The 23,233-nt window shown below is 41.3% G+C and overlaps 2 protein-coding genes across 10 annotated transcripts; both read right to left on the bottom strand.

Annotated features, from left to right (window-relative positions):
* Nucleotides 1–150: 150 nt before the first annotated feature.
* LOC115678773 (isochorismate synthase 2, chloroplastic-like) lies at nt 151–12,616 on the bottom strand. Of its 7 annotated transcripts, none has more exons than XM_056319158.1 (16): nt 12,008–12,600; nt 11,710–11,901; nt 10,833–11,104; nt 10,402–10,519; nt 10,178–10,294; nt 9,895–10,041; nt 9,608–9,682; nt 9,463–9,531; nt 9,258–9,376; nt 9,094–9,151; nt 8,442–8,552; nt 8,198–8,282; nt 1,926–2,023; nt 1,646–1,738; nt 1,419–1,489; nt 151–390 (listed from the first exon to the last, which is right to left on the bottom strand). In XM_056319158.1, exons 1-15 carry the CDS (start codon nt 12,221–12,223, stop codon nt 1,436–1,438), a joined length of 1,824 nt encoding a protein of 607 aa, XP_056175133.1. In that variant the 5' UTR covers nt 12,224–12,600; the 3' UTR covers nt 151–390; nt 1,419–1,435. The 7 variants fall into 7 exon arrangements, 5 of the variants coding, with proteins under 5 accessions (XP_056175133.1, XP_056175132.1, XP_056175131.1 ...); XM_056319157.1 differs by having other exon boundaries at nt 151–475; nt 12,008–12,599; XM_056319156.1 differs by having other exon boundaries at nt 1,409–1,489; nt 12,008–12,595.
* A 388-nt stretch (nt 12,617–13,004) lies between these two features.
* LOC115678771 (uncharacterized) lies at nt 13,005–22,538 on the bottom strand. 3 transcript variants are annotated; one of them, XM_030602202.2, is made up of 13 exons: nt 21,227–22,538; nt 20,950–21,127; nt 20,125–20,237; nt 19,900–20,001; nt 19,412–19,481; nt 18,850–18,905; nt 16,740–16,790; nt 16,448–16,552; nt 16,225–16,269; nt 15,629–15,734; nt 14,253–14,458; nt 13,658–13,744; nt 13,005–13,356 (listed from the first exon to the last, which is right to left on the bottom strand). In XM_030602202.2, the coding sequence occupies exons 1-13, from the start codon at nt 22,403–22,405 to the stop codon at nt 13,183–13,185; spliced, it is 2,472 nt and encodes an 823-aa protein (XP_030458062.2). In that variant the 5' UTR covers nt 22,406–22,538; the 3' UTR covers nt 13,005–13,182. The 3 variants fall into 3 exon arrangements, with proteins under 3 accessions (XP_030458062.2, XP_056175077.1, XP_056175078.1); XM_056319102.1 differs by having other exon boundaries at nt 14,253–14,455; XM_056319103.1 differs by lacking the exons at nt 13,005–13,356; nt 13,658–13,744 and having other exon boundaries at nt 14,274–14,502.
* Nucleotides 22,539–23,233: the final 695 nt, after the last annotated feature.

The following is a 23,233-nucleotide window of genomic DNA, read 5'->3' as shown; positions in this document are numbered from 1 at the left end:
TGACTAAACTCATTGCCTCCTGCATTCCATAGTTAGAATAGAAGCTGACCTTGTGTTTTGCCTGGGTAACAGATCATTGCCCTCCAATTCCGGATTCCAAGGCTGTAATACTATTTCTTCAATCATCTCCGAGAAATCAACTAAGAATGAAAAAAATGAATTTGCATAGATGAAGACGATGTCAGACATTGCATGCCTGCACATTTATTTGATTCCAGTTTTCTGCGCAAACGAAATGCTCGATACTGAATGAATAAATTTGGAATGCCAATTACGTCTCTTATTTGCGTGACCAAGAGAGACTATGCACCAGAAAGTGTGTGGTAGTATGGAGATCCAAGGAAGACCTAACATCAAATGGAACCTTCTTTGCTGAATCTGGAAGTCCGACTGGAAATGTGAATGAGAAGGATGCAATTTGAACAGAGCCAGTGACATTAGTAACCAGACTCATGCACTTTGCAGGCGCTCTCATCTGCATAAAGACCGAAACACGTACAGCAATGTACTTACAAGTGCACATAAACAAAGTCGACAAAGAAAGCAAGAACCTCTCCCTAAATAGAAGTTGGAGATACAGGTTCAGAAGTACACTAGATTGGTGTCACTACTTCTGCTCTATGATTAGAAAAAAATGTTGGACGAATGCAGATAACATGGTCAGTCATCTTCTGGTTTAATGAAGTTATTTCGGTAGGTTTATTCTGTTTTACATTGCCCCTGGAAAAATATCCTTTAAAAAAGACTGAAGCATTATACTGGCAGTGCTTCCGACAGTGGACAAAAAGTGGCAACAAGATGTCCTACTGTGGGGAGTAAAGATACCAAACAAAGACCCAAGCCGGGAGGATCGTTTTTCGAAAAAGCTAGGTACAAGATCAATCACTTGAAGAGGCAAAAAGATGGGCAGAAGTAGAAGAGCAAAAACTAAAGAACATGGACTACTTAGTATCAATAACCTCTGCATCTGAAATCTAGTGATCTTCAGTACATCAGTTGTCACAGAGAGCATGAGACAAACCCTATTCATTATTCGCTAAAAAATGTTTAGGAAACAGACTCGAATACATGTGATGAAGTAACCAACATAGCAAGAACATCAATCCCCACATATACAAACAGACACGTGGATCATTCACAAGAGAAGGTACTTTTGTCCAAGTTGCTGAGTCTATGATAAACTCACGTTTTGAGCCAATGACAGTCATTGCCCCATCTCAGTTCAACTGGGAGCATTTCAAGACCTCAAAATGCCTAGTTAGGAGGTTGCTAATGGTAATTCTCAAAACACTTCGGACTGTAATATACTCTTATTATGAATCATGAACACTGCCAACTTGATTGCAATTTAATAGTCATAGTTGAAAATTATGATTTGAGAAGTAACTAAAAGAAATGGAGAACTTACAGTCACTGACCTTTAGTATGCTCATCCCTAAGTCATCAACTCTTGTCGTGAAGGCACCTCAAGTTTGAGCAATTTCATGAACTACATAAACAAATATGAAAATCCTGATATTCTTCGAATATTAATTTAGTGATGCTAGGAAATCACCTCTCGGAAAGATCTCGTTCTTCTACAATGTCAAACTTTAAAAGTCATCAACAAAGTCATCTAGACCAGGAGAGCATACGCATCACATACCTGAGATATCTTGATTTCCAGTTCATCCCATTCGGAAGATGGATTGCTTCCTTCCACTATCCCGGTCCCAGCATAAATTAAAGCACCAAGGCCCTAAAACCCAGCATAAGCATTCGAAATTTTAGGTTAATTCCCCACAACTAATTAATGGGACAACGATGCACTTATTTTCACTAGATAAACCAAAACAAAGAAGCATTTGGATCCAGGGCAACAGAAGAATAGTTTCACTTTAAGAAAATGCATCTAGTTAATTAAAGAGAAAATTTGGGGGGATCACCTTTCCAACCAAAGCTGACCTAATACCAACAGCAAACTCACTCTCTCCCCCTCCAAACCAGCCCACAGGTCCAGCATACATTCCTCGGTCAAATACCTCTGCAAGAAAAGCATCAGGGGAGTATAAAACATTAATATAGATGTACCAATTAGCATTTAGTAGTTTGGAAAGCAAGCACACAGGAAGGTTCCCCTAAAGTGGTTCAGAGACAGAAGTTAGCTAGGCAATATTCTCATTCAGGCTGCCAGACACCAGACTACTTGAGCATTCTCTGAGGGGGCGTTTGGCAAGTTGTCAAATAGTGAAAATTTCTGTTCCCAGAATCAGTTTGGGAACAGAAATCCGTTTGTTAAAATTTTTGTGCCATGGCACAAATTTGCAAAAAATTGTTTCCAGAATTAGTTTTGGAACAGAATCAAGAAGCAAAAAAAAGTAGCTTCTTGATTCTGGAACAATTTTTCCATTTCTGATTCTTCTTGGTTTTCTCCTTCCTTTTTGGTTTGTTCTTCTTCTTCTTCCTGGTCTGTCGCCAGCCATTAGCGACCGGCCACCGGCCAAGGCCGGCGAGGGCAGCTCGCGTCCGCAACGCCCTCGCCGGCCCTGGCCTGTGGCGGGTCGCCGGCGCTGGCGACCGGCCAAGGAAGGGAAGGAAAAAAAAGAAAAAAAAAGAAAGAAATATCAAAAAATTTAAAATATTATTAATAAAAAGAAATTTTGTGTAGTTACCAAAGGCATTTCTGTTCTTTTTCTATTCTAAGAATAGAAATTTTGGACAGTTACCAAACGCCTTCAAATGCTTAGAAATTGTTCCCGGGCATAGAATAAAAAAGAATCATTTCTGAGCAGAATTAGTTCCCGGGCATAGAGTCGTTGCCATGCGCACACTTAGTGTTAATCGTGTTAAAGAATGAGCAAACATTCTGAGAGAAGTATCAGATAGTGTTGAAAACCAGAACCGGATTTTTTAGTTAGCAGCAGAAGTTCGGTTATTTTTCCAGATTTTTAGGATTTTGTTTGTTAGCATTTAGGAATTTGTTTCCTAAGTTTTAGGGTGCTGTTAATTTTTTTTGTTTCAACCAGCAGATACTAACCAGATTTATGGCTAGTATATCTGGCTTTTGCTTTGGTAGTTAGCACAAAATAATTAGCTGGACGAGCAGCTATAAAAGGCCAAAGGCCTCATGTAATTAAGATGTCCTTATGGAGAATAAAAACTTGGAACAATTTCTCCTAAACTTCTACATGGTATCAGAGCTCGATCTGGACCATTCTTTTCTACCATATCTCTGAGTGTTTCCACCATGACAAAATACCCTAGAGTCACCATGGCAAGTGAGGTTGAGAGTGAAACCTCAGACCCTAAAGCTCAGAACTCTCCTTTGATTACCCAACCTATCAATGTATCCGAAGGGGGAACTCTTCTCATCACCGGTCATAAACTTACCGGTCACAACTTCAATCAATGGTCCCATTCTGTCATGATTTTCGTTTGCGGAAAAGGTAAAGAAGATTACCTAACTGGAGTTGTCGTATAACCTGAGGAGACGAGCCCAAACTATCGAACATGGAAGGTGGAAAATAACATGGTGATGTCCTGGCTGCTGAATTCAATGACAAATGAAACAGGGGAGAATTTCATGTACTACCAGACAACGAAGGAGAATTGGGATGCTGTTCATGAAACTTATTCCAACAAAGATAACACCTCAGCCATCTTCGAGATCAAGGGCATTCTTTATGATCTAAGGCAAGGGGAATCTTCGGTCACTGATTATTTTAACCAACTCATGCGTCATTGGCAGCAACTTGACATGCTGGAAGATATGATGTGGAGTTGTCTTGAAGATAGCAAGCGGTACAAGCAGATTCAAGATCGAGAACGCATCTATAAATTTCTGTTAGGCTTGAATCAAGAGCTTGATAAGGTACGTGGACGAGTTCTAAGCATAAAGCCCCTACCTAACGTACGAGAAGTTTTTGCGAAGGTCAAGAGAGAAGAGACTCGGTGAAAGGTGATGCTTGGTGTTTCAAAAAACCAGACCAATCCAGAAAATTCTACCTTAATAGCCCGAGGATCTCAACCATCCTACAGTCGAGGCACTCAGTCAAACAACAACAACCAGTGAAAGGGTGGTCGTCCGTGGTGCGATCATTGCAAACGGACAGGTCACACAAGACACATGCTGGAAACTTCATGGTCGGCTAGATGATTGGAAGCCATCAGCCTCATGTCCTACTCAAGACCGGGAGAGCAGAAGCAACATAGTCCAAATCGAAACAAACGCTTAGGTAGATTCGAGTCCCTTCAACAAAGAGCAGCTGGAGATGCTGAAAAAGTTGCTGCAGGAATCAGTTCAGAAGGCAACTCGTCCAGAAGGGGTTAATACAGCAACGATAGCTCAACGAGGTAATTCTCTAAATGCCTTTAGTGCTAACCAGGAGAAAATCACCTCTTGGGTAGTAGACTCAGGAGCATCCGACCACATGACCGGAGATATCACAGTGTTCAACGAGTACAATCCATGTCAAAACGGCACTAGCGTTCAAATTGCTGATGGTTCTTGCTCAAAGGTGGCTGGTGTTGGATCAGTGGTTATTTCAAAAGATATAACACTGAATTCAGTATTATTTATTCCCAAACTCAGCTATAATCTTCTCTCCATCAGCAAGTTAACCAAAGATTTAGGCTGCATTACTAAATTTTCCCACACTCATGTGAATTTCAGGTTTTGAACTCGGGGATGACGATTGGCAGTGCTGAGATGGATGCGGGCCTCTACCTTCTGCGAGTTAATGCCTCAGAATGGAAAAACAAGAAGATGTCATGTGTAGCATCTCGTGCTAAGGAAGAGAGTGAAGTAAGATTGTGGCACTATAGGTTAGGTCATCCAAATTTCTCGTACTTAAAAAGGTTGCTACCTTCTTTGTTCAACAAAGATTCAATAAAATTTCAATGTGAGGTGTATCAATTATCCAAATATACTCTCAGTTCATACCCTTTGCAACCTTATAAGTTTTCTCATCCATTTCACATGATTCATAGCGATATTTGGGGACCTTCTCGTGTCAATAATATTACTGATTCTAGGTGGTTTGTTACCTTCATTGATGATCACACAAGACTCACTTGGCTTTTTCTGATGAAAGAAAAATCCGATATTAGCCGAATTTTTCAAACCTTCAACCAAATGATCCAAACCCAATTCAGCACAAAAATCCAAGTTTTCAAAACAGATAATGGGAGAGAAGACTTTCACTCACAGCTCGGGTCATATCTAAATAGCCATGGTATCATACATATTAGCTCTTGTGTAGAAAATCCACAACAAAATGGAGTGGCGGAGACAAAAAATAGGCATCTTTTGGAAGTTGTCCGTTCTCTTATTATAGCCACCCATGTTCCTAAACATTTTTGGGGAGAAGCAGTGTTAACAGCCACATATCTCATCAATCGTATGCCTTCTCGTGTTCTAGATTTCCGAACACCATTTCAGAGGCTACTTCATACCTACCCACATATTCGTTTTACTCACATATCCTACTCAAAGTATTCGGCTGCACAGCATTTGTTCATATAAATCAGCAACATCGCAACAAGCTAGATCCTAAGTCCCTCAAATGTGTGTTTCTAGGATACGCTCCAAATCAAAGTGGATATAAGTGTTATTGCCCACAAACAAAGCGTTTTCATACCACCATGGATGTTACCTTCTTTGAGCACCAGCCCTTTCACTTCAAAAATATCATTCAGGGGGAGAGTTGTAAGGAATATTATTTTTGGGACACTTCTCAGTCACTCGGGTCACAACAAACAAATTCTCCTTGTCTTCCGTGTCTACCCATTCAAACATCCGAGAGTCATCCAACATCTGAAAGTCTTTCGTGTCTACCCATTCAAGATGCTACACAAGACAAAAATAAAAAGGTAATTGTCTACTCTAGGAGGAAGACTCAAAAGGAGTTGGAGGACCGTCCTACAACAAGGCCGGCTCAAGAGACAGATCCGAGTTCAAGACCCACAGTCAATGAAGGTAATGCTCCTGCAAACTCAGAAAATTCTGCTGTACTTGATGATCTTAATCAGCCTATTGCTCTTAGGAAGGGGAAGAGACAGTGCACTCAACATCCCATTAACAACTTTGTGTCTTACGAAAAGTTGTCTCCGAAATACAAGGCATTTGTTTCAACGTTGAGCGACATTCAAATTCCCAAGAATATCCAGGAGGCACTTGCTCAATCTGAGTGGAAAAGAGCGGTTCTTGAGAAAATTCATGCACTTGAGAAGAATAAGACTTGGGAATATACAAAATTGCCAGCTAGGAAGAAATTGGTGGGATGTAAGTGGGTCTTTACAGTTAAGCACAACGCCGATGGTAGTGTTGATCGTTTCAAGGCAAGACTGGTCGCTAAGGGATTCACACAATCATATGGAATAGACTACGAAGAAACCTTCGCTCCGGTGGCCAAACTAAACTCCATTCGAGTGTTGCTCTCTTTTGCAGCTAACTTGGACTGGCCCCTACAGCAATTAGACATAAAGAATGCTTTCTTAAATGGGGAATTGGAGAAAGAAGTCTTTATGGAGGTCCCACCTGAAATTGACACTAAAGAGAGCTTCAACAAGGTGTGCAAACTCAAGAAATCCCTATACGGCCTAAAGCAATCACCTTGTGCTTGGTTCGAGAGGTTAACAAGGGTCGTTAAGAAGCTGAATTTCACTCAATGTCAAATAGATCATACAATGTTTGTCAAGAAGTCAGTTGAAGGTAGAAGAGCAATAATGATCGTATACGTTGATGATATAATCCTAGCTGGTGACAATCTGGAGGAGATTGGAAAACTGAAGAATATCTTGGCACAAGAATTCGAGGTTAAAGACCTAGGTCAACTCAAATACTTCCTAGGTATGGAGGTAGCTCGGTCACGGAAAGGGATTGCAATTTCTCAACGCAAGTATACTCTTGATCTCTTGAAGGAAACCGGTATGCTTGGGTGTAAACCAGCTGACATCCTCATGGTTCTACCTATAAAACTGAGATGGAAGAAGGATCATTAATGGACAAAGGGAGGTATCAAAGATTAGTTGGCAAACTAATCTATCTCTCACATACTCGGCTAGACATTGGTTTCGCAGTATGGTTAGTAGATACATGAACCAACCAACAGAGAAGCACCTGCAGGCAGTTTTTCGAATCTTACAGTACCTGAAGAGAAGTCCTGGAAGAGGGCTTTACTTTAAGAAAACAGAGGAGAGAAACGTGGAGATTTTCACGGATGCAGATTGGGCTGGATCTCTCACGGACTGAAGGTCTACAACAGGGTATTGTACCCTCGTGTGGGCAACATGGTTAATTGGAGAAGCAAGAAACAACCCGTTGTTGCTAGGAGCAGCGCTGAAGCGGAGTTTAGAGCAATGTGTCAAGGAATATGTGAAGGCGTGTGGCTGAGAAGAGTCTTAAATGAACTAGGATTCACTAATACCAATCCTATGTTATTATTATGTGACAACAAAGCTGCTATTGAGATTGCCAAGAACCCGGTTCATCATGATAGAACAAAACATGTGGAGATCGATCAACATTTCATCAAAGAAAAACTCGATGAAGGAATATTGAAGCTCTTGTATGTTCCAACCAATCATCAAACAGCGGATATACTGACCAAGGTTTTATCCAGATATAGTTTCGAGACTTTGAGGTGCAAGCTGGGTATGATAGACATTCATAACCCAGCTTGAGGGGGAGTGTTGAAAACTAGAACCGGATTTTTTTGTTAGCAGCAGAAGTTCGGTTATTTTTCCAGATTTTCAGGATTTTGTTTGTTAGCTTTTAGGAATTTGTTTCCTAAGTTTTAGGGTGCTGTTAATTTTTTTTGTTTCAACCAGCAGATACTAACCAGATTTATGGCTAGTATATCTGGCTTTTGCTTCGGTAGTTAGCACAAAATAATTAGCTGGACGAGCAGCTATAAAAGGCCAGAGGCCTCATGTAATTAAGATGTCCTTCTGGAGAATAAAAACTTAGAACAATTTCTCCTAAATTTCTACAGATAGTAGTGTAGCGCGTGCTGTAGATAAGTGAACCTAATTCAATCTTTCTATGGGAAAGTCCACGTTTCAATTTATGCAAAGTAAGAAGTCGTGACTTCCAACAATCTCAGCAAAAAACGAAGTTTACATCATATTCACATCTTTCAAGATTTAAAGCTACCTCACAAATTAGAGGAACGAAAACAAATGGATATGCAACGCTTGGGTTTCAAAATGAAGTTACCAGTTTGAGCAATTAAAAGCCTTGCTTCTTCTGTCGGAAATCCACAAACTGCTGGACTCGGGTGGAGAGAAGACAAAATGTCAAACTGGCAAAACAATAGTCAGCTAAATTTTGTAATAACCACGAAAAAAATTGAAGAAAAGGTAAATTAAGCCCCATCAGAACACTCATCGCCATAAGATGATAACAGACGTGTAAAGATCAATCAGGAAATTATAATAATGGAAGGCAGCCAGACTCTCACCTCATCACCTTCACTTCTCAATGTACCAGCCAGTACAGCATGTAGATGTTGAACTCTAGAAAGTTTTCGAATTGCTTTTCTTGGTTCTACAACCACTCCACTACATACAGCCTACAAAAATAGCAGTAACAGTGAATATAATGTTTCTGTACACAAACAAATATGCTATATATATGTCCTCAGAGAGAGTTTATCACTACAGCAGCAAAATCACAGTACAGGCTACTTCCTGCGAGATCATAATCATGAAGACAAGGAGAAAACTAGCTTGCGCACTCTCCAAACAAGGACCCTTTTATCAGTGTGTATATCGTCAAAGCCCTGTTTTACTGGTTACATGGTCATGCTAGTATGGAGCAAGGATCTGAGGAAACTGAGCTCCCTTCCTGGCTCATTCAAGCAAAACTTATAGATAGTGAGCAAGAAGGAAACATGTGTTCTTTTGCTCCTCGCTTCATAAACAGCATACCAACTCAATGCATCCACCCTCATTAATGTTGGCAATGATGGCTTGGGGTGATCAACGCAAGATACTTTAAAGCCCATTGCCATGTAAAACTACTTTCTAACTATGAGTAGAATTGACAAGTTATTGAGAAAAACTCACATCATAAACAAGTAACAGCTCAAAAGGAAAATACAAAAGACTTGCCTCTAATTTTCTTCTTATGCTCTCCCGCACTATAGTAAACTCAAGATGGTCCTTTGGACTGAAAATTATGAATAAGAGGAAAATTAGAGAGAAATTGGACAGAATGCTCATCTAAAAGTAGCATGCAGTGCTGAAAGGTCTATTCCTGTAGCGAAAATATAGACCTTGAAAGCAAGTCAAGTTCTATTTGGAGATCCGAAGCCACTGATTCACCTCTAGCACGTGTTCCAGCCAAAGCTTCACTGCTGATACTAAGCCAGCGTCTGTGAAATAGTTGCTCTGGCTATTCACAAAGTTTATCCAAGTCAAAATTAGAAAGCCCATAAATCCCAAAGAGAGAAATTAAACTATGAAGATAATCGTAATTACCGTGTTTCCAATGAATGCTGGAGCATTAGGTGGCTGAAGACAAAACTGGTAAGCATTTTCCCCTTCAATCTGAAAAATTGGCTTCCACATAAGCATCCTAACTAATGATTAAGCCATGATCTAAGACCAATATGCGAAATAGTACCTGTAAACAAGCGAGCCCTGCTATAGGATCTATGTCTGTAGCAGTAAGGAATCTGCTGCTTCGTGCTAGCACAACCTAAATTCAGAGAGATACATTGAAAAACCAATAAGATTCCTGTGAAAGGAGAATAAGACGCGTTTTCAGGGAGAAAAGATAGTGAATCAGAACAAAGATGATGATTGACACAGAACAAGAGGAATGGTAGGCCCCATTGGTACGAGTAGAAGAAAGCAACAGAGTCTTGATAGCCACTGACCACAGCAATGTACACACGTATCATTCATTACCTTAATGAGGGCAGAGTCATCACCATTAATCATCTGCAAAGCTCTCTTCACTGCAAGATCCCAGCAGTTCTTGCTGGGAACGTGATTATTACTTAAGATGAATGCTTTAGGAACTTGCTTTCTTAACTTCATTACCAGTGACGATACCTACAAAATTCAAAACCAATGCAGTCATCAGATGCATAGTCCTTGCACCTATAGTGTGTTACTTCATCATCAGACATGTTGAGAGATCAGTCGACCAGGAAGTATCATATGTCATATCATTAAGATGAAGATAGACCTGGTTTATTGTAGCTTCCAGCGAATTTATGGCCTTTTCCCAAGTCCAAGAAAGGGCATTGTCCCATGCAACAGTAGCTGCAAGCATAGAGCTCTCTTCGAGCTCATCAAACTCAACCTGCCATTAACTAGAAGGGTTTAGTACTCAGGAGAAGGCGAATAGACTCCGACATCCAAAATCCATGGCTCCTAACGCGTCCTTCAAAAGAATGGCACCCAGTTTACCTGAGGAACAATAAAGTAGAACGAACCGAAAGCCTCCCACTCTGGCGACACGTTCGATCTCGCATCAAAGCGAATCGCCCCATAAGCACGGATTAAAGGGCAGCTCGTGGAGAGGAACCTATAAATTCAACGGAAAGGAACTCTCGATTATGGTCAATCGCGAATAGCTCCCACAAACCCTACGAGAACAATTTGACTATTAATTTGACTCATCTACTAAGTCCCCAATCACTCTTCTGCTGAAGCTTCACCTAGTTCATGAGAAAAGCACGGAAAATCGAAGCACCCGGCCTAGTTGCTCATTCGAGTTCATTCGAATTGCGATATATGCAGCACAGAATGACTTTGTTCATGCTCTCTAGACTGCATCGATCTATCGAAACATGCATAAGACGGAACAACACGGAGACGAAACTCGCAAACCGTGCTACCTTTTGATGGACAACCAATCTTCGTAGGAGAAGGGGCGAACGCGGCGGAAGAACACCGCGGATCCGATGCCGGCGACGCTGACCAGCCTGTGCCCCGTCCGGCGGCGGAGATGCTCGTTGCCGTTGCCGTTGCCGCTGGCGGCCGAGGACGGCTCGAGGAGGCAATCGGACCTGCCGCCGGCGGAGTCCCGGCCGGAGAAGAAGCAGCGGGGGAGGAGCTGGCGCTGAGAGTGGAGCCAGTCGATCGCTTCGATCTTCTCGTGGATCGGCACCTTCACCGAGAGAAATCGCAGAGTGAGAGCCGTCAAAATCGCGCGGGAAGAAGTGTACAATGTTCCGTGTATTTAGGTACACCGAAAAGTCTTAAAACTCGTAGCCTAAAACTTTTTAATCACGTCCTAAAACTTATTATAAAAGTGCAATCGAGCTCTGAAATTTCAAAACATAATTAAGTTCTAAAATTTATCATAAAAATACAATTAATTCCTAAAATTTCCAATAAATATAATCAATGAAGAGACTTAATTGAATCAATTAGATAAATTTTAAAACTTAATCGAATTTTTTAAAAGTTTTAGGATTCAATTGCATTTAATGATAAATTTTAAAACTAAATTGTACTTTTTTAAAGTTTTTTGAGTTAAGTTGCATTTTCATAATAAGTTTTAGGATTTTTTATGCATGTCTCTTTATACTTTTTTCTCCAAATGACTTCAAATCGCAAGAACCAATCCCAGTCGGACCCGTGCCCGAACCCCATTTGCCAGGATTTTATCAAGAATGTTTTCTGTTGTCAAACTGCGGCAACGTTGCTTTTGCTTTAGTTCCAGCAGACGAGACAACGACAGCGCAAGGGGAAGAAAGCCTTTTGACTTGCCTGAAGGCGGATAATGCCGGAGCCGAGACCTGGCGGGCTCGCCTTGAGGCCGGCGACGGCGGAGCTGAGGCGGTCCACGGCGAGGCCCAGCGTCGCCACGGCCGGGAAGGTGCGGGTCTCGGCGGTGCCGATGGGGGCCGTGGGGTCCCCTTCGCAGCCATTCATGTTCAATGAGCATGAACTCCGATACCTCTGCAAAACGAAAGGAAACACCGAGCGTCAACTGGGTCACAAAGACTATAGATCTGGAGAACGAGAGAGAAGAAGTGGCAAGCGACGAGCATTGTGAAGTTCGTACGTGAGTGGGGAAGTGGAATGAGAGCCTGGAGGCCATGGATGGACCGGAAGCAGAGGACTTGGCGGATGAGGAGGACGACCGCTCCGATGAGTCGATGAGACGTGCTAGGAAGCGCCCTCCTCCTCCCCCTCCAGCAGCAATCGCCATGTGGGTGCAGAGAGAGAGACAGAGCGAAGGGTATCTTCTTGTTTGCGCTCTGCTACTGGCTTGTGCCATGTGGTGATGCTATATAAATATTCGTGGTATTCATGAGCCGCACAGAGGAAATGCCTCTCTCTCTCTCTGTGTAATATTATATGTGAAAGTGGTTCTGCTTCTTTTTACCACTGTTGTTGCACGCCGGCACCTTCAGCGCCATGGACGAACATGATGAAGTCGGCTGTCTTTATGCTCGGGGCTTGATCCCGGCGATGAAGGATCGCGGGGAGCTGGCGGGAGGATATTGCCCCGTGCTCTGTACGAGCTCGGTGCAATTTACCATCGAACGCATAACGCGATGGATGTAATTTCATGTGAAATCTTTGCAGTTCGCCTTTCCTAAGTTACGTACTGCGAATTTCAGACATGTTGCCTTGCCAATGAACTGATGGTTTGAAAGGAGTTGTTCAATCAAATCATTGACCTTGACAAACCTTCCCCGCCGCTCATCGGCTGGAGTCACAATTTCATCTGCAGCACACATCAGTTAGCTGTCTCTTAACCATAAAGGGCAAACTTTGTTCTCTTTCAAGCCATACAAAATTGACCCATGAAAGGTGTTGCGCAGCATTCTTCTGATTTAATTACATGATTGAACAAAATTTCGACTTGTCTTGACGCCCAAAGGCAATTTCTTACCACACTAGATGCTTTGGTTCGTGGACTGATGCCCATTGGAGATGATACAGTACGAAGGCGATTTCTTACCACACTAGATGCTTTGGTTCGTGGACCGATGCCCATTGGAGATGATACGGTACGAAAACGGAGAAAAGATGATCGATGTGAGACAACTTACGAAGGCGAAAAGATTTCTTTCATTAATTTTGAGCGAGGACTTCCCCTGTTACAGCTGAAAATTTCAGGGCAAGCCAAGTTACAGTGTTACTAATCTACAACAAAATGCCACTCTAACTTACAGCCTAGCAAAGAGGCAACATAAGAATTCAGGGGCTTAAGCAGTTCCATTTGTTTCTCTATTCCTCCTCCAAATCAAGCCCACCGATTCGCTGACGTCTCCTGTCAAATACTACTTTGAATGACTCGCGTTCTGCCCTAATTCGCTCCTGGAATGTGCTCCTCGGTCTTTTCAGTTCACCACCACTACGGCTCGTCATCAAATTGTCTTCATCCGGCAACAGGTTCGATTTCTGCGGTTGCAGGACCCATGACAAAAAGATTCAAGAATCAGCTAACGAAAGAAAATGAAAGGATGAGAAATACATTCGCCGTTACTTAGGATACACCAAGGGGAAAAAATCGCATTTTAATGGATCTCGAGAAAAAAGTTAAAACAATCATTATGCAGCACACGTGCAGCCTTATGGCTATTCACTTGCATTTGAAGGCACTAAAAGGGAATAGTGATAGGCAAAACGAAATAATTTGTTTTCCTTCTATATAATTCGGATTGTTCGATATTCGAAAGGTAATCAAGGCCAATATACCCACCAAGTTGTATCCAGCACCCGGTCCAATCACCAAAGACAAAACATTTGCCTTCTTTGCAGCACCAATCAAGAACCCAGTATTGCCAGCCTGAAGTTCATGACATCATAGGGCAAAAAGTAAGATGTTAGAAGAGACAAGAAAATGTGGAAAAGGAAATAGGAAATCTAAATTTGCATTTTCAGTTATCCAAAAGGAGGTAAATACCCGAAATTTAGCAGTATTTCAGGAAAGCGATACTAATAGACTATCACAATTAGGGACAAAAACAGAGATGCAGTTGCCAAAGGAAAGTTCTTTTTTGCCAGGGAACTTTTATATGCCAAATGTTTATCAACACTTAATCGATATCTTCAAAAAACCTTTGCATTGATATATATCGTTTTGGCTCTAGGTCGAAAACCTTTCACCAATCAGCTCTGGACAAACTCCAAAACTCTAATAAGTAAATAAAAATCTAGAAGTACAAAAGGTTCCCCAGTGCATTAATAATTATTGACTATGAGATTGCACTTAGACTGTACGGCTTGGCTAGCTAAAAATCCCTCTTCCAACTGTACTTATTTAGAAAACAATCATATGAAAAGTTGAAAGACACCTTGTCTCCCCAGCGCACAGATTTTCCTTTCTTGCCATATGTTTGAACCAAGCCAGAAAGAGCAGATACACTGGTTCGCATTTCAACCTTCTCTTCATTTTCATGTTCCTCCAGGTTCTCTGACCACTTGCTCCTACCCAATTCTCTTACTTCTGTTATATGGTCTCCTCCTCCATCCCCTATCTCCCCGTTTTTGGAGAATTCTTCTGAAAATATCGGGATAATGAGGTAAGCTAAAAAACCATCAAAACTGGAAACTCAAAAGAGAAGAAGGCATAATGCATGTCAGATAGTACATTAGCAGCAAAATGCAAGCACAAAAATATCTTCTGAGATAGTTAAATCAACCAAGCTACCTGCGGATCTGGAAACAAAATATCACAAGAAGACATGCTCCAAGAAATAAATTTATATAGAAAGCACCAAGACAACTACTGGACCTCACATTATGAATGAAAACAGGCAAACATTTTTACCAAGTAAAATAGCATCTTCATCAAAGAAACCACCAAAGGAAATAAAACTGGAGATGGCAACTCAGGTTATTTATTATTGAATGAATCGTACTTTAGATAAAAACTTCAGAGCAAATTTGACTCTAGGACTGCAGGATCTTCTCTATGTCAGAGACCCTTGTACATTAAATCTGTTTTTCTATGTCGTAATAAAGCACTCCTAAATCCATGCGATTTCATTGGTCAAAAGCATAGACTGCATATAAAATTAGGATAATGGTAGAGCGCATTTAAGAAAATCTAGGCATCTATTTATGCAAAAGAGCAGGTCACTGCATAGGTTCTGTCAGAAAAGGTTGGTATAAGAAACTTCTTCAAGTGCATAATGGACGCATCATTTCTAATTTTACTGAAATACCTTACCCACTTTGGTACGGACCAGGTCAACGCCATGAGATCAGAACATCTCAGAACAATTTCTACCACAGTGGTAGTATCATCAACACTATAAGGAGTTACGACTTCCAGATTATAGCAGCATTACCGCAACCAAAAACTAATTTTAGACGTGATAAATTAAACAACTCCAAATTGAACCTCACATTGGAACGCAATTTTCATCACAAGGACTCACGTACATGCTCCCAAAAAGTCGAAAACCCTTAATACGACATTTAGCATGAACAGATGACCTTCACGTTGAAAACTAATTTTCATCACAACAAGGACTCAGAAGTATGCTCCCAAAAAATAGAAAACTCTGACATGATATTTACTATGAAAGATGCATGCATATAAAATGTTTGTCAGATGACACAAATCGAATTGAGAAGGGCTTCCAAATCCGAAGCTCAGAATTTTAGACTAATATTTTCTGAATCAATAAATTAAAAGAACCATGAGAGTGAACTTGAAGTATACCATTTGGTGCATCACCATCAGGAGGAGGTCCCTTGCGATTCTCTAACTTTTTTCCTTCCACTGCGGGTAAACTCTCATCATAATCATCCTCCATATCCATGTCCACCTGGAACACAGGAAACAAAATGAGACTCCCAGTACTATCCCAATCTCCCAACTAACAAAATTGTAATGTAGACTTCATAATATTCTCCAAAGAGTCATCATAAAACAAATACAACATGATTGGTCATCTAGAAGAGTGGTGTTCTAAACTAAATTATAATGACGGAAGATCATTTACACATATAAATCACGGGAAGACACTGAAGGGCCTCTAAAGACAAATACTACCCACCCATACATTCAGCAAAAATTTAGAATGGTCGCATCTTCACAGGTGAAAGGCTTGCGATTGGCAAAAGTATCGATTCAAAACAACAGAAAGACTCGTGATTGGCAAACTTGAATGACAGACGGCTTCACATACTATGTGAAATACATATATCTTTTGCATTCATGTAGCATAGAGTGCTATTTGGTGGATCAATCATGTCAACGCACATTATGTCGATCCCACTAAGGTGCAATCAAACACAACTGCATGTTATAATTACCTCTTGAATCCCATTTTCCTTGAGATCATCTCCACGGAATAATGACTGCCATGCAATAGAATGACACGAGTTAATTGTATTTCATGAACACAAACATGTAATAAATAACCTAATGTATTTCATGAACACAAACAGGTAATAAATAACCTTAATTCGCACAGCTCATAAAACTTGTGCATGACTCCAAAAATTAGGATCAAGGGAAAATTAAAGGCTCTCAAACCTTAACATCCAGTTGCCAATATAAGGCTGGAGCTTCTTCCCACTGTCCTGCCATCTTTTGTATGTCATCAAGGGTAAAACCATGGACATTCCTAGCAGCACAACCCTAAATTCAAGACAAGGCAAGTATATCATGCAAGAAGCCAGGCAGGAATAACCTGACCTATGTAAGCCATACACTCGACACGGAGGACTCTGACCGCCCTGCCTAAATCAAAGCTATATAATTGGGGTTTCTCTAGGAACCCTAAGCATGATATTCTGAATGGAACAAATTTAACGCAGAAATTCACCTCCGGGTCCTTGTATGCTGCTTCTAAAATGTAAACTTCATAGCCTGATGACTGCAAATAAAAAGGAAAAATGAATTAGAAAAACCAGAAGAGAACATGAACATCACATTGTGATGGAACTACCATCACTACCTATAATTATTACAGAAAATAAACAGGGCTCAGTTTTAGCATTAGCATTTCCCACTTCCCCAAAATCATGCTCTCTTCCACATTCTCCTCTCCCAGTCTATCAACTCACACCTCTAAGATCATAAACTAGGAGCATTACTAGAGATGCTCATCGAGAATCAAAATTAGCAAAGGAAAAGTGGCAAAGAGTTGCAAACCCTCACGAATTGCACTAAATGTCAGCCATCACCTTTACCTTAGGAACGACTTAAGATCTGTCTCGACTGACTTTTACTTTTTGCTTAACCTAAACCTTGTAACTTACACACTTTTGACTTTAAATAAATCCGAAACTCCCGGAACTTGCGCAACCTTCAAATATTGATACATAAATTACCATATAATCTTTCAATAATTTTTTGCAATTTAAATCATAATTTTGGTGGGAAAGTAAAAAGGTATTTTTTGCTTTTTTAAGTGTAAACAAACGGGCCCTTAAGTTCTCCATACGAAGAGTATTAGTTGACAAGTCGGCCAAGATAGCTTAACTGATAAATTGAGCTGTAGTTTGCCTGAGACTAGGCCCATCAAACGGTCGGGTCGGGTCGGTTCGGTTCGGTTCGGTTCGGTTCCACCCAAATTGACCTATTTCCATTTAATACAAATCTAGTAACTCATACCTAACCCGAACCGATCCAAATTGCTCAAATACTTCCATATTTAACCCAATCTAGGAAAACTAACACCTCAGGTGAGAACACGTAGTGAGCGAGCGCGATATTAAGTGAGGGCGAGAGAGTGTGAAGAGAAAGTCATAGAGGTGGGTTGGGTCTAAGTAAGTTGTACACCTATTTAACACCCATATTATTTTGGGCTTTACCATTCTAAATCTGTTTATGACTCATTTACTGAATATAACTAATCCATAAAATAACCCAGCCCATTAAATATGGGTTAAGAAATGGGTCTATGACACATTTTGACATGTCTACCTAAGACACTGCATATCTACATTCATCATCAAAGAAACAAAGACCCAGAATGCTTGAGAGACCCCAACAAGTAAATATTCTCGACATCATTATCCCACAAGTATTTCAAATGTTGCTTTCAAAGAGTTCATTTGAATTTATGGCATGCTGCTCCAAAATAAGTATGTTGCCTAACATCTGCAAGACCCAATGGTCCTGAGTTAAGGCCTTAAAACCCCCGCCCCGCTTCCCCCCCACCCCACCCCCCACCATTCTTTTTCTTTCCCCCGCAATTGCTTATGAAAAAGTGAAGGTGAATCTTTATGTTCCGCATCCACTATATTTGCCAACCCCAAAAGCAAATCTAAATACAGCTGTGAGAGAGGAAAGAGGGAGCAAGGAAATTCAGTAAAAGTAGCAGCGGTTGGACAGGGAAAATACTGTTTCAAAACTCCAGCTTCCACTGTCAACTTAGAACATTAAAAAACTAGAATTGTTTGAGCAGGCCCTGTGAGGCTGGAATATAGGGAATTAAAATCATTCTTATCAGAATCTCTCATTTTACCAGGCCCTGTCAGGTCTCTGCTGTTTATTAGTGAAAATCAGGACAGGGAAATTATGAAGCTTTATGTTTTTAATCAGTACTTCGCGCACTTCAAAAGTCCAGCAGGAAAAGGAGGACAAGATTATCTGACGAAATATCAGTAGAGCTCCCTTAAACTAGTCCACCAAATACTTTTCCTTTTATTGACCTCAAAACGGTCCTATTAGGAATAGAGCTGCATTAGGACACCCAGCTCTAAGATGTAAGACGTAGACCACTATAGCACTCGTGACACTAGACTGAATCCCAAGAGAATAACTGTGATTTAAGTGAACACGGCAACGAACACAAGGAAACATAATCCAGGCAAATCACAAGAAATGTCACATACACAAGGACCAGGAGCCCTAGAATATTCCAAGGAAACACGACATGTGAATGCAAATGCTCGCAGGGGTGGTGAGATAAGAGATTGAAGATATACCTTCCCAATTGCCCAAAATTGAGCAAAATCAGCAACCCGCAGATTGCGGTCATCCACTAAGACCAGGCACACATACCAGCAAGAAAAGGGTCAATTGCCGAACCATAAACTGCATTGGTGGTTAGTTAAAATGAAGGCAGTGCTTTGACACTGCATCCGCTTAATGTACAATCAAACTGTCAATTACTGGTTGCAAGATGGTGAACTAGCAACTCTTTTTTGAGATGTATGAAACCAGAGCAACTTTAAAGGTCTTCAATTATTAACTAATTCTTAAGGTGCAACACCCTTAAGTGTAAAAGCATAATTCAGTTTTCTGCCAGCAATATCACAGACACAGTAGAATACACTCGCATATTTCTCCATTGCTACTACAGGCATCAAACAATCTAATCAAAGAATAGGGCAAAGCCCCCATCATCTTTAGAGTTCATCTTAATAGAGCTTGAGATATAAATATTTGCCTCCAACGGCGCATAAAAAGAAAAAACGGAAGTAGATACTTAAAATGAAACAACTCCAAATTTCTATGGCTGCATAAACCAAAATAGTATATTCATACCAATTACAAAGGTGAAAGTTCCCTCCTCGACGGTCTTTTTATATGCTTTCAGCATGCTTGACCGGTAAGCCTAAAATTGAAACAAATAGAAATCAACTACCCTTTTTAATGACTTAAGATAGAATAATATGAAGCAAAACAGGAATATCCTAAAAAAAGTTCTTGATTGCAGTACAAATATATAATTTACAGGTGAAATTCAAGCCAAATCCATTTCAACTAGTATTCCTCCATTCAATTTCATTTTCTACGTTCCACAATTTAAAGCATTATCAAGAAGTCAGGAACGAGGCCTGACTGAGATGCTAGAACAGCTTCAAATTGGTCTATTTCTAAAAGCTTTTTTGTCTCCACTCTTTGTTCGTACGCCCACTTTTCTACACTCTCGGTTGCATACGACAAATTCTAAGACCGTCTTGTCTTCTTCCTAAACAATTTCTGCGTCACCAGAAATAACAACCTCTTTGTCATACAGACTAGTGCTTTACCTCCTCCATTTCAGGTTCATAACAATACTCCATCACTTTTTTCACAGCAGCCTTCTTGCCCTTGATTGCAGCTGAAGACTTTGAAGCTCCATTTTCATCAATCTGGAAAGTAAATGAAGATTATGAAGTTCTTCACAAAAAGAAAACCATGCAATGCCATAAAAAAAAGGCCAAAACATAAAGTCAGGACAAATATAGCATCAGAAAATTATTGAAATTTTAAACCTTTTCAACTTCGGTCATGAAATAATCATCGATAGAATAAATTCGTGGAGCACTACCACCATTTCCAACCTCAAGGTCCCGTAGCATCTTGGCTAAGTAGCTCTTTCCACTTCCTGGCATAAATAAACACATTAACCATAAATGTGTCTTCCAATTGAAGGTACGTGCACGACAAATTGCCTCCTTCTGGTCACATTTTCATGTTGACAGCATACAATCACGTACATGACACATAGCAATGATTTTTTTTTCCCTTCTTCGGCCAAAACACATGGCAGTAATTAATATCTACATATGCTGGATGAAAGTGATCAAGGCTAACAGATTTCTAAACCCAGCCTCTGCAGCATCTACCTCAACACTTTCCAGATACTTTAGTAAATTTCACAGGTCTGTCTCAATCCACTAATCAATGAGAACATAAATGACCACACAACCAACAATCTGACAAACAACAGTTAACAAATTTCCGTTAAATTTGACATCTGCGAGATATACATAAGTCTGACAACGCGAGAAATCAATTCTCCGGTCTCTATCAGTAAAGCATCACATTCTTCACCCTTACTGAACTCACCAATTAAATATTTTCACAAATTTCACTACATATGTGAAACTTAAAAACATGCAGTGACACCATTTATTTCCATCTAGCATAAAAGCTCCTCGAATATGACTACCCACAACACATACAGCAACAACATGGTTTCAAGTTCGACAAATCATAAGCAGGCATTCATGGCTGATTGTTAGTACCGTTACACTCAAAAAGCGGTCCACTTAATATAAAGGTAAAAAGAGCAGAATTAAGATCATCTATTTTACCTGGAAGCCCTCTGAGGATTATGACAAAATGATCAGGTCGACCCATTCTATGAGGTGGCTTAAAAATATGCGAAGCATCGACAATTTTTGGCTTCTGCAAAGGCACTTGCTGTGATGGAAGCTGTGGACCCTGCCCGGCATAATGCCTCAATGAGTTCCCTTGCATGGCCTTATATTCCTTCAAAAGTACCAAACAATAGATAAGGACACATGATCAGCACAAGACGGACTAACAAGATTGAAAAACACATAAAGAAAGGACAAATAAAAACCATACCTCCGGGACAAAGCCAGCAGATACAGTTGGAGTTTGTCCACCACGGTAGTAGTGCCGAAGGTGGTGATTTCCAGGTGCTGGAGGATACGGGGGAGACACTCTAGAAGAGCTCGAAGGCAAGGGAAACCGAGAACTAGATGGTGCCGATGGCAATGGCGAATGTGCCCTCTGTTCTGATGAAGCGTAACCCGTCGGATCAAGCGGCAGGGGTGGCGGTGGAGACGGAGGGAGAGGAGGGTGAGCGACGTTCATGCCAGGCCCGGCAGGATGCGGCGGGTAACCTCCTCCGGCGCCTAAGCTCGGAGCACCATATGGAGCCATCCCAGGGAAATTCTGATACCCAACTGGACCATGATTGGCATGAAATGGCTGGTTCCCCTCTCTTATCCCGGCATGTGTCAAGTTATTTTGACCCTGCCCTGATCGAATTGCCTGAGGTGGATGCGGTGGCTGATAGTTACGACCGTAATCGTCCCTCGCAACGCCGCCGCCCTGGCCACGATACATTATGTTCATGCCCGGAACTTCGGCCTGATACTCATTCCCACTTCTCTGCAGATAGTATTGCTGTTCGCCGTCGGCTTCCCCGCGAACGAACCTGACATTCCCATTCCCATAGCTCTTCTGCATACTTTTCGCGGCCAATTCGCCTGTCCCATCCCTGATACCATCGAAACCATACCCCGCGTTCGCTCCCGAAGGCGCCCCGTGATCCCGAATCAGCCTCAATCGACGCTCGTCGTCAAACGAAGCCCTAGGAAAAGCATCCTGATTCCCATTGGCGTAACCACCCAAACTCGGATCACTCAACTCCGCCACTCTCATCTTCTTGTAGCTCCTCTCGCCCTCGCCGACGAACCCGTTGGCGCCGCCGTAGCCATTCGGCCTCGGCCCGAGACCATCCTGCCGGAACCGATTCGGGTGCTGCCCGAGATCGTCGCTGCCGCGATTCGGGTACCCGCGCCAGTGATTCCTCGGATCACCGAACCCCTGAGCGTGATGCGGGGCAACGGGTTGGTACCCGTTGAGGTGGTGACGGTCGGGGAACCCGGGGAGGCTCGGATTGAAAGAGGGAGGCGGCGGCGGCGGAGGGCAGAAGGGGAGATGCGGGGCGGAGCAGACGGGGCAGGCGTTGCCTGGAGCTGGCGCGGGACGCCATCCGTGGTGATCGTGATCCATCGTCGAGGAAGAGTGTGGGTATTTGCATAGACTTCTTCTTCTCCTAGAGAGAGAGAGATACTAGGGTTTCTGAGAGGAGCGGCAGAGCGAAGAGAGAAGAAGACCGGGGGTTTCTGGTTCTGGCGCGGACGAGGGAAGATCTGGTCTGGGGGAACAGAAGTCTCTGTGGAACCAGAGGTCGACAGATCTCGACCGTCGGATTGTTTTCTCATTCATGTTAGGAGAAAATTATACAAATAGTTCGTAAACTTTAGCCCTATAAACTTTAATTCGTTCAATATAATCTTCAAAGTTTACATTTAATTTATTTAACGTGATTTCCGAACTGTATGAACCAAAAGTTCAAGGATCACGTTGAACAAATTAAAAGTTTAAGGATCACATTGAACATTAAGCTAAACTTGAACGAATTAAAATTTTATGAACAATGTGCCAAAGTTCATGGACTGTTTGTGCCATTATCCCTTTATGATATTAACCAATCCACCACAAACGCCAAACCTCGTAACCTATGATAAATTTGCCCAAAACTAATTTTTTGACCACCAAAAATCCTAAACCTGTACACTTATAACAAATTTACTTTCCGTTAGTATCTGTTAAATTTTACCATAAAATTGTTAAGTTGGATGGCATGTGACAGTTGACGAGTGTACCGGTTTGAAGTTTTACCCTTCATTTATCACAGATGAGTATATCAGTTTGTAGTTTTTCGTAGTATCAATCAAATTTAGCAAAACGAACAGAATGATAAATTTGTCATAAATGTGTCATTTTGGGTTTTGTACCAATTTGGAATTTTTCATATTATTAATCCAAATTTTATTT

The sequence above is a fragment of the Syzygium oleosum genome, unplaced genomic scaffold (genome assembly GCF_021117445.2).
Source record: "Syzygium oleosum isolate NSW1041296 unplaced genomic scaffold, Sole_v2.1 Sole_v2.17, whole genome shotgun sequence".
Taxonomy (NCBI): domain Eukaryota; kingdom Viridiplantae; phylum Streptophyta; class Magnoliopsida; order Myrtales; family Myrtaceae; genus Syzygium; species Syzygium oleosum.
This window is presented reverse-complemented; position numbering and strand designations above follow the sequence as displayed.

What these genes read in the sequence shown, in the direction of transcription:
- LOC115678773 (XM_056319159.1), bottom strand. Translation starts at nt 12,223, where the DNA reads ATGGCACAAGCCAGTAGCAGAGCGCAAACAAGAAGATACCCTTCGCTC. An exon ending in ATGACTCTGCCCTCATTAAG is followed by an intron (nt 9,683 to 9,894) that starts GTAATGAATGAT and finishes CTCTGAATTTAG; the next exon opens with GTTGTGCTAGCACGAAGCAG. An exon ending in CAGCATTCATTGGAAACACG is followed by an intron (nt 9,377 to 9,462) that starts GTAATTACGATT and finishes CTTTGTGAATAG; the next exon opens with CCAGAGCAACTATTTCACAG.
- LOC115678771 (XM_030602202.2), bottom strand. Translation starts at nt 22,405, where the DNA reads ATGGATCACGATCACCACGGATGGCGTCCCGCGCCAGCTCCAGGCAAC. An exon ending in CTGCTGGCTTTGTCCCGGAG is followed by an intron (nt 21,128 to 21,226) that starts GTATGGTTTTTA and finishes GTACTTTTGAAG; the next exon opens with GAATATAAGGCCATGCAAGG. An exon ending in AATTTTGGGCAATTGGGAAG is followed by an intron (nt 16,791 to 18,849) that starts GTATATCTTCAA and finishes TTTTATTTGCAG; the next exon opens with TCATCAGGCTATGAAGTTTA.